Source organism: Perna viridis, chromosome 13, assembly GCF_037379345.1.
Source record: "Perna viridis isolate PV_CMFRI_1.1 ecotype Kerala chromosome 13, ASM3737934v1, whole genome shotgun sequence".
Taxonomy (NCBI): Eukaryota; Metazoa; Mollusca; class Bivalvia; order Mytilida; family Mytilidae; genus Perna; species Perna viridis.
This window is the reverse complement of record NC_142457.1, coordinates 15237502-15248427: the sequence shown is the minus strand read 5'-3', so window position 1 is coordinate 15248427 and position 10926 is coordinate 15237502. Positions and strand designations below refer to the sequence as shown.

Below are 10926 nucleotides of genomic sequence, written 5' to 3'. Positions count from 1 at the left end.
TCCGAGGAGAAACATAAAGCACCCGGGTTGTATTTATGTGTTAGAATGACAGAGAGTGATCACGGGAACCAAAAATGTTATGTAATAGTTGCGGAGAAATGATATTTGCTATGACAGAAAATATTCATAAAGGGTGATTCATGCATTTCTTAATACCAAACAGTTTTTATTGTAAATCTTTCTGTAGGCCCCATAGAAACTGTATAAGGAAATATAAGTGCTAATAAAAGTAGTCCAAAGAACTGCAGATGTTGGTAGCATGTTCCACGGTATGATGGTATATGGATAATATGAAAATTTATAAGTGTTCTTTCTTTTTGTGAATTTGTTTGTAATGGTAGAGATGTTTATTTCTGGTTCTATTGTCAGATGGTACAAGTAGATTTGTTTGATATATTGCCAGTTGAAGGTGAATAATCTTATAAAATACTACAAGTCTCGTCTGAATACACATAAGCTGTAATGTTGGCCATTGCAGATGTTCTAGCATGTCTGAAACAGAACTGGTGTTATCTGTTACAAGTGAACCGAGCTGCTCTGCTTTGGACCGTCTCTATTTGGTTGATTTGTTTCTTTAGTATGTGGGTCCCAAACGCAGGCGCTGTATTCAAGCTTGGGTCGTAATAGTGACATATATGCTCTTTCTTTTACTGTTTTCTATGGTATTTTGAGATTGCGTCTGAAGAAATTTAAATTTAATTTAACTTGATGATGTTATCATCTGCAAAGAGTCGTAATGCACTGTGTTGTAAGTATTCTGGGAAGTCATTAATATATATTAGGAATAATATAGGGCCAGGCACAGTGCTCTGCGGTACTCCTGATGTTACCGCAATATTTTTTTCTGATTGTTCACCATCAAGCATAGCTGTTTGTGTGCAATCATGTAGGAAATCACCAGTCCATTTTAAAGTATTGTCTTCTATACCATAAATGTTTAAGCTTATATAATAGACTGTTGTGAGGGACTTTGTCAAATACTTTGGCAGAGTCAATCACAGTGACATCAGTCTATGTTTTGGTCATTTTCTTATGCAAGATCTTGTAGGAATGAGATTAATTGAGTTTCACAAGAGCGTTTGGATTGAAAACCATGTTGTAAATCATATAGTATATTGTTCGTTTCAAGATGTTCTATTACTTGGCTAGCTATGACATGTTCCATTACTTTACAGAGTATACATGTAAGGGATATTGGGCGGTAGATTATAACATCATGTTTGTATATCTTTTTTGAATGCTGGATAGACGTTTGCATGTTTCCAGTCTGTAGGTATGGTGTGAGTTTTTATTGATTTTTGGTTTACAAATATATTTTTTTGTTTCTTTAAGTATTCGGCCACATATCTGATCTGGTCTGACTGCAGTGATTTTTTCATCTGTTTGTATCTGCTTTTCAATCTTGAAATTGTTTTAGATTTCCTATGTAAACGTTTTGTTTTATTGATCTTTAGTCTTTAGATCTTAGTTGGTCTGTAACCACTGACAATTTCTTTTTGTGGGTTATTTTCTTTTTTGGTCCATGCTTTTGATGAGATTTTCTTTGAAAAGTGACCACAACTCATTAACACTACTGTTTTCATATTTGGTTTTTATTTTTTCTGTTATTTCTTTAATGTCGACGTATTTAATGATGTTACAACAGTTAGCTTTATGAAATTGATGTATGTTTCCTAGAGGTTTCTTTAATCTTTTCAGAGATATTGAGCATTCAGTGAATACAATGTATCATATGAAGATGTTTCATTGTCTAGCCAAGATTCTGTACCGATTATTATATGTGGTTTTACAGAATGTAATATTTCCTTTACTTCTGCCTTTTTGTTTTTAATTGACTGAAAATTTATGTTCAGAAGTCGTAGTGGTGTGTTTTTTTGGGTCATTTTGCCTAGTTTTGCTTTTTAGGTGAGGAGGCTGCCTTTGGTTCACCAGGACTCATACATGTACATGAGTGATCACTAAGTGAAATGTATTGGTTTGATGTTTCTGTAGTCGACATACTTAATACCGACGAAGAAAAATTTGGCATCCCACACTTAACGCAGGCCCATGAGATATTAGATGAGTCCATGCATGCATACAGTTAAGAATTTACTCTTTGACTGTTAATGTGGAACCAAGTATTGCAGGAGTCGCAACACAGAGCTTTTTTTTCCACGTTACAGCTTTTCTGCATGACCCACAGGGCCATCTTTGTGTACGTGGACCTGGATTTATCTCTCTATCTCCCGGTATAAGGATGAGATATATAAATAAATATTTATTTGTTGGTTGTATGTTTCTGTATTTTAGTTTTACTGTTTTTAATTACCTTCTTATGGTTTGGTTTTCTTGCAATATTTTTCCAACTGTAACTGTAATAAAACTACGCACAGGATCTTTTTTATATTTCTTCAGGCGCTTTTGATTGTTCCGGGCGCTTTTGAACGTGTCTGGGCGTTTTTAGTATAACCGTATTTAATCAAGCGCAACTGAGATCACGATACGGATTGTCAAATTGAAAGTAAAACTTTTGCCCAGCATCATGAAATTGGTAATTCAAATCTATTCCTTTAGTAAATTCATTCATCAATGGGTTTATTAATCCCACATTAAGTGATTTTAACCTCATAGACGTCCCGAAAGTTCGGTCTCTTGTAAATTTCCAATTTCGTTTAATGTAAAATCATATCGAGGATACTTTTTCTCCCAAAAATTGGAATACTTCTCAACTGATTTTATATGATTTCTTATCATTATCATATCTTATTTTTTTTCACATATACACTCGTTGCTTTTGAGCTTACATTGTGGTCGCTATTATTGAAAAGAATTATGTTGAAATTTGAATTAGAGCCTCACGAAAATTTCCCACTAATGGCACTATATAGCTCTTTACAGTCTTTGAATAAAATAATTGAATTTCAACATCAAGATTTGCTTGCAGGGATACGAATTACCAGTTGCTCAGTAGCCCATGGCTACTTGATTTTGAGCTGGGCTTTCAAACTTCTGAGTAAAATTTAGCTGAACATACAGAAAAAATTAAAACAAAAATATGGTCTGGGCTACCAGCTCATTTTTCATAATATTTACCCCAGGTTTGAATTACATAGGAGTCTCTCACATTAGGCCGTGACAATGTGAGAGAATTACCCACATGAACTGTTCCAAAGGTCAACAGGTATTACATGTGTATGAGGAAACCAATGTGTAAAGGCTAAAGCATACAAAATAATTGAACTAATTGAATTATCATGATTATATTATGGCTTTTAATGAATGGAAAGAAATTAGGAATTTAGAGCCCAGCTGACTGCATTTGTATATGCATGTACATGTAGTTTCACTTGATTTGTCTTTCTTATTTCAGTCATGTTTATCCAGTAACCCAAGCAAGCCATGTTTCATACTTTATTTCAAAGGAGTGACAGTTATGTTGGATTGTGGGTTAGATGTCAAAGAACTCCTTAAGTTCTTACCTCTTCCTGTTGTTGAAAGGTGAATTCTTTTAATACCGTAATATTACTGAAAAAGAGCTTGAGTTCGTGGAGTATTTATTCTTTACATGTAGTTTTCGACAATACTAAAATGACTACTAAAATGAAATGTAAATGTATGCACTAATCCTTACTATGTAACCTTATACATGCACATGCAGTCTTCTGGAAATATGCCAGGTAATGGAGGAGGCAATGGTAGGAAAATGTTGAGTTTTTCTCACAAATGCTTCTGTCATGTCTGTATGACCAAATGTCTTATCAGAATCTAGTCATTGTATTCTTCTTTCGCAGTTTTTGAAATTGGGACCAGCCCAACATCCAAAGCTGGTAAAAATAGTGGCAGGCTTGCAGGAATTTTGTTTCTATGCCAATATATCCGATATAAAATTCTTTTCTGATTAAGGGTAGGGGCTTGTTGTCTGAAATTAAGATGGCAGAGACTGGTTTTGTACAATGAGTTATGGTTTGGTCATGTAAAATTCTGTTGATAGCAGACAGGACCAAATTCCTATATAAAAATTGAAATTTTTCTAGTAGATTGTACTGGTTTGGTACAGGATATAAGGTTTGTTCTGTGTGTATTTATTGCAGTACCAAGTTATCAAGTTTACAGAATTGGACACCACCAAATATTAAGGAAGGTTTAGATGTGAGTATACACAGACTGGCAGGTTTGACACTTATATTTAAGCAATAAGCGCTTTAGCAGAAACAAAAAAAATAACTTTTAGCAGAAACACAAAAAATAACTAGATGTACACTAAATTTTGTATTGTAATATTTCATAATGTTGGGCCTAAAGTAAAAATATAAGAATTGGAGATGTGGTACCATTGTCAACATGTTTGTTTACTTTTCCCCTACCTACAGTGGTCCAGTGCTCATAAAAAAGACCCTAAACAACTTTTTATATTTGCTTTATAAAGAAAGATTTCATTTTATTTCTCCTTTTTATCAAAGTCTCTAGTCACATTTTATTGAAATACTGAGTACCGTGAATAAAGCATTAAATAGATCCCCACCTAAAACCACCAGCCACAGGCTTTAAAATTTAACAATAAAAATGTCCACTTATCTTTTGTCTTGGTTGAGATGTAAATGATATTCATTTTAGGAAGAAGAATTGAAAGAATGTGGAGCCAATGTGTTTATCAATGGATGTCTAGAATTTCTTTGTCCAGAGGTTAGTGTTTCAGTATATGGACATTATATGTACCTTGTGTTGGTATTTGGAAAACTGCTATTAAATTGATTTGGTGATGTTACCTTATACATTTTATTTAGAGTAGTGTGTATTTCTGTAACCAGTATTGAATTGTATGCTATTTTATTTGTCCTATATTTCAAAACTTAAGTGTGGAATAAACATGTGATCATCATTTTTGAAAATATTTAATCTTTTTGGGCCTAAAATAGGCCTTAATGACTCTGCTCCTATGACTACTTTGTGGAGTACATAAATGTACTTGAATTTGTGGATCTTTTTCAAAGGAGCCCTCATCTGCTGATGGAAACATTTATATTTCATTATGAATTTGAATTCCTTGTGTGACCAAACCACACAAATGACAAATGAATTGGTACATAACAAATAGCAGTTCTCCCACTTAACAACGTAGACCTAGGATAAAGGAAATAACAAATCATTGGAATATTTGTATAAAGCATTTTACATCAATCTCATCTAAGCATCAATGAAACTTGGATTTATTTCATTCTATTTCAAAAGAAAGTATGATAAGCTTTAGTGAAATTGAATATGATGCAAACGTATCACTGATTTCAAGAGTTGTGTCCCTTACCAAGGTCTACCTCCTTAAATATATTTTTACATTAACAGGTAGGAATGGCTGATTTGTCGCAGATTGATGCTATACTGGTGTCCAACCACAATGTAATGCTTGCCTTACCTTATATCACAGAATACACAGGGTTCAAAGGTCAAGTGTATTGTACAGAGCCTACATTACAAATGGGAAGGTAACTTGGAGATGAATTTTTATACATTTTTATATCCCCATATATAGGAAGGGTATGTTTCAGTGATGAGGATTCAAATTTTTGTAGAATGAACTATTTCAATACCCTGCCACACAAAAATATTGTAGTTGCAAGTTGCATCTCTCACCGTCTGTCCACCCCAAAAGCTTACAGATAATAAGTTAAGAAGATATCAAAGGATCTTTTTCAAACTTCGTATAGTTATTGTAGTTTAATATTGTTAAATACAGATCATGTACACATTTAGCTTTGATCAGAATATTTACAAAAAAGTTACAGCCATTTTAAGTTGTTTTTACCCCAAATGGTTCTGGTAAATTTGAGTTTTTTTTAATATCAAAGAATTGTGAAAGTTAATATTTTTTTGGTATTATGGAGTCTAGATAAAGTTTGAATTTCATTTTTGTTGGATTAGAATTGTCTTTCTTGGAATATAATTACAATATATAATATTATATTACTATTATAATATTTTTTTTTATTAATTGGAGTTGATCTTAATTGGAATACTGGAAAAAAGGTGAAATATGTTCATTTGAGATAATGGATTGAATTGAAGTATGATCTGTAGCTCCTATACATATATATGTGGCCATGGATATTAAATACAACACAATTTGGCTGTGGCAGGATATCATTTAATGTCCCCTTAGATGCCCCATTTCTGTTAATTACTTCCAGAATTTCAGTTGGTCATTCTTTAACATTTTTAGTAAAAAATTCTTATTTTAATGGGGTATTTTCAGCTGGAATTGAATAAAAGACATAGGCCCCTCAAATCCCAATTACTGATGTTTGTCAAACTTATGTATCATATGTAAAGATGCATGAAGAAATATAACTCTTTTCAGATGATGAGAAGGGGAGATGATTTAATTATGGTTTAAATAGTGTTATATTAGAGTCTGCTCAGAATCCTTTGTTTCTTACATTGCAGAGTGATATAAACTTTAATATGGAATCAAATTTCGAGGTTTCAAAAAAATGATTAGCATTGTATAGTGTTTAAAAGCAATTTCACAGGTACTGTTTTTTGCAATTATATGTCCACAGCGAAAATAGTGAAAATTAATGCAACACAAAAATTGATACTTTACAGTATTTTATTGTCACCAAGATGGACCAAGAAGTTTGTCCATCTGTCAGAGATTCTTTGCAGATGTTGCAACTCCTTTTGCTGATTGATGGCCTTGTAATTGCGCCCCAAATCATTAGACACCATCCTTTGTTGTCTTTTGAAACATTACTTTATTTTACAATATTTTTCAGACAGTATATGGAAGAATTGGTGACATACATGGACAGATGTCCTAAAACTGCAATGAGAGAACATTGGAAAGAACCTCCTATTTTAGAGTAAGTTTCAAAAACGTGCATAGTCTCACAATGTTAATTAAGTGACAGTCCCTGTAAGAATCGGGTAGTAGGTGAAATATGGTCTGAAAAATACCGATCATTTTGAAATTTTAATTTGAATATTTGCACTATCAGAATCAAGGTAAACTGACAAGATTTTCCATATTATGTTGGACCAGAGTTATAATTTTATTAAAATGCACTGAAAATGAACATTTCAAGGACAGATATCTGTTTCAAAAACCTCAATTTTCTAACATTCTATTGAAAATTTTTTAAGCAAAGCCAATGATGCAGAGATCAAATAATGGTCTTTTCATATAGGAAAGTATCTTTGAGTGATATTTCATTGTTAGATCGGTGGGGTTTTGACATGCATGTTTCTGATTTTTCCCATTTTGCCTGATTCTTACAAATACTTACACTTAAAATTGTATTTTTTGTAGGATCTGTCTAACATGTAAGTTATGCATACTACTTAAGTTGCAGTTAAAAAAAAGAATAGGATCAAATCTTTAAAATTCTGTGTCAGTTTAAAAAAAAAAGATTGGACTTAAAAGGGGGTGTGCCTTAATTTGATTCAAGGTGTCTGTAATCCTGATTTGTTTCAAAGTATATTTTTGTTTAAAGTATGAATCTCTAGCTATATATCAGGGCTTTCAAATGGTCTGGAAAAATAATCTTAGTGTATGTTTTATAAAACATAATTTACATAATAATATCTACATTTTTTTCAGTGCACTTCCATCTTTTCTGAAGGAAGCAGTGCAGCCATTGGCCTGGAGAAAATGTTACACCATGCATGACGTTAAGTCATGTGTGTCCAAAGTGCAGAAAGTTGGTTTTAATGAAAAAAGGGTAAAAAAAATATTACAAAGAAATTTGAAAAGGCATTTCTAGTCAGGTTTTGCAATGATCTACAAGCACCACACCTGCAATGACTTGATTTCTTCAGTCAGACTGAGAAATTAACATTAGGTAGTGATTATTCCATGTTAAATGTTTTGGAGCAGATTTGTGCCAAGCATTCTTTCATAGGATATGGTGAATTGGGATCACTTAGCAGTCATGGTGAAATTCGTCATACTGTCAGACATGGCTGGTACTTTTAGCCGCTGGTCCGGTAAAATTTGTGTGATTTCCGGACCAGAAGTCCGGTATGTTTTTTTATTTGACATACCTCAACCGGAACTTGCGGTTTAAAGATGGCATCCGAATCGAAGCAAATTTAAATTGGATCAGCGAAATGATTTTGGTCTGGCAGATAATTGTTAGGTCCAGCAGATTTGATAGGTTGCCAGACCAAATGTCCAACAGGTTGAAAAATGATTTTCGCCAGGTCTGTTTAGGTTTTATCTAAATATATACTTTCAGAAGTGATTTTTGCCACAGTAAATTTGCAGAAATTCATTTTGAATCAAGCAGGTTTTTTATCTGCACTCTATTGTATGTTGTACATATATTTTTTAACTCAGGTATATATTTCCCCTTAAGGATAAGGGACAGAACTCATACAAATTATTGGAACGTTTTTATTCAGCATTTATATCCATCTTATGTAAGCATCAAAGTAACTTGGACTGATTTCATTCTGTTTCAAATGAAAGTTTGATAGGCTTTTTATGAAGTATCGCTGATTTGAAGAGTTATGTCCCTTACCATAGGTCTACCTCCTTAAATCAGGCACAAATACATGTTGGAATTCAATACATTAAAAATGGTTGTTTTTCGATCAATAATCAGTCTTCTATTTACAGAGCCTATTTGGTGCTTTGTCTATCAGTTCCTGTAGTTCTGGGTATGCTATTGGTAGTTGTAACTGGGTTATATCATCTGAGTATGAAAAGGTATGACTTTATTATGTGTGTTAGTAGCCATATTTTAGGAAGGAATGGGTCCATTTTGTAGTAAATTTTGCCTTATTTTTCTTAGAGCGGAAAATGCAGTAAAGACCAAAGAAAAAACAGATTCATGATTCTCCAGCTCTCTTTGTCTCTTCAATTGATGTCTCATTCCCCGTTTTAATTGTCATACTGTGCATATACAGGTACTCCCTTATCATATGTGAGCATTAGTACATGTATTGTTAAAGCCTTATCAAAATACTGTTTTGTTTGCAAGTGTCATCTAAAGCATGAGTCTGTCTAAAAATCAGGCAGGGGGTGATTCATCATATCTGCATATAATCAATGAAACTGAAACAACTCTTCCTGTGTTCATTTCCTTGGATCTGCCATATATCTTGACATAATTTTTGACTGGTTAAAGTGTAAAAATTCAGGTGGGAAAATTTCCTGTAGCTTTCTAAAGAAGAACGTAACCAAACTTTTAAGTGTTTTGAAAATATGTCCCATGACCGACTTTCATTTGTGCTCTTAATTTTTGAATACAGTATTTTAAGGCCTACTGAAGGATTTCTAATTCAAAGATTTTTGGGAAAAAGATATGTCTGAATCACCAATCATAAGCCTCTGTCTGGTTTGAAGGCAGAGTTGCACTTTGATGAATAAAGCACCCCACTCACCATTTTTCTTTGCTATGAACAATGTGAAAAAAATATAGAGGGGGTGATAAAAGAGATAACAATCCCACCATTCTCATTCATGTTCCTGAATTGTGGCTTAACAACTGAAAACTTTTCTTTGAATAGCTGAAATGATGTGTTACATGCTTGATAGTTTTGATATACAATGTATTATCTCAAAACTATAGAAAATTGTGCTATAATTCTTGCATAGTGCTTGTATAACATGTATCTTCATAGGGCTTACATGCTTTTCTTGCGTCTTTATATAAACACTTTCAAAATTACAGCAGAGAAGTTATATTTTAGGTGGGATTTAAGTGGGCATGTACTCTTTCCCTCGATATTTGCTTCCTTGCTACATTTTTTTAATTGTTTGGTGACATGAAACAGAGGTATAATGCATGTTTCAACTTACTCAATGCCCATGTAAAAATAATAGTTTTCTATTTACAGTGACAAGATCTATTGTTTTAATTTTCAGATCTGTTATATATCTGGGACATCAACACTCACTACACATCCAAAGGTATGAGGTTACATTATACCTTACTATAAAGATGAGTTGATTGAATATACTGTGAAATCTATCTATACTAAATCCTGAGTAAACTGGTAACCTGTGTAAATCAGACATTATCTGAAGCCGTTTCTTATCAATGCAGCATTTCTTAATGTGTGTTAGGTCTACAATTTTTGTTTTAGACAGACTTCACCCTATTTACATTAAAGTTACTGGATAGAACATAGAGTGAGCCTTTGTTCCTAAGATCTAGATGAAGAAGGGTTATTTAGGAAATTTCATGGGCCATTATTGCATTGCAATGAACTTTGAATGGTCCATTTGAACACCTGTTTTTGTTCCATTCAGTAAAGTACATGGGCCATTCCAGAAGTTAAAGGGGCTATGGCCCTAAATCCCCTTCTGATGTGATATCTGATTTATTATTCATATTCCTATACTACCACTCATAGGAGAAATTACAATAATTTTAACTTGTCTGTCCTATTGTGCCTGTACTAGCAATTTCATTCACATTTTTCTCAGTTGCTTTTGGCAAAATGGGTTCTTATTTGACAAGAATTTTTAAAACATTTCCAGCATTTCCAGGACCCCAACTTCTTATTTAAAAATGTCAAAAAGTAAAACACAAGTTTTAAGTTTTATTTCTCAGCTACAATAATATGTATTAAACATGCTTTATATAACAAATGCAAATTTAGAACCCTGTTTTATTTGTTCTTGTAGCCAGTGGACCAGGCAGCTTTACGTAACAGTGATGTGTTGATTGTAAGTTGTCTGACACAGACACCATCTTGTAACCCTGATGCTATGATTGGAGAATTCTGTGTTAATGCAGGTAATTATTTCATTGTGAATATAAAAAAGTAGACCTAGGTCAAGGAAATTAACTCAGTGATATGTGTGTATCATGTTCAGTTTTACCAAAGCTTATCAAGCATTCATTTGATACAGAATGAAATCAATATCTTTCATAATTGTACCACTAGTTTGTAAGAGTTGTACCCCTTACGGATGTTTGCTGGTCATGTTCTGCCATT

General features: G+C 33.1%; 1 protein-coding gene across 2 annotated transcripts in view; it reads left to right on the top strand.

Moving 5' to 3' along the window:
• The first annotated feature begins 2476 nt into the window (after nucleotides 1–2476).
• LOC148599714 (integrator complex subunit 9-like) overlaps nucleotides 2477–10926 on the top strand; it is a 37857-nt gene continuing 29407 nt past the window's right edge. For both annotated transcript variants that reach the window (XR_015917827.1, XM_088557906.1), the window contains exons 1-10: nucleotides 2477–2533; nucleotides 3353–3480; nucleotides 4074–4131; nucleotides 4597–4665; nucleotides 5323–5462; nucleotides 6753–6839; nucleotides 7577–7697; nucleotides 8597–8686; nucleotides 9848–9892; nucleotides 10613–10724. Coding sequence is in view for 1 of the 2 variants with exons in the window: in XM_088557906.1 (XP_088414032.1) it covers nucleotides 2525–2533; nucleotides 3353–3480; nucleotides 4074–4131; nucleotides 4597–4665; nucleotides 5323–5462; nucleotides 6753–6839; nucleotides 7577–7697; nucleotides 8597–8686; nucleotides 9848–9892; nucleotides 10613–10724 (859 nt within the window). In the remaining variant the exon portion in view is untranslated. The remainder of the gene's footprint in view (nucleotides 2534–3352; nucleotides 3481–4073; nucleotides 4132–4596; nucleotides 4666–5322; nucleotides 5463–6752; nucleotides 6840–7576; nucleotides 7698–8596; nucleotides 8687–9847; nucleotides 9893–10612; nucleotides 10725–10926) is intronic.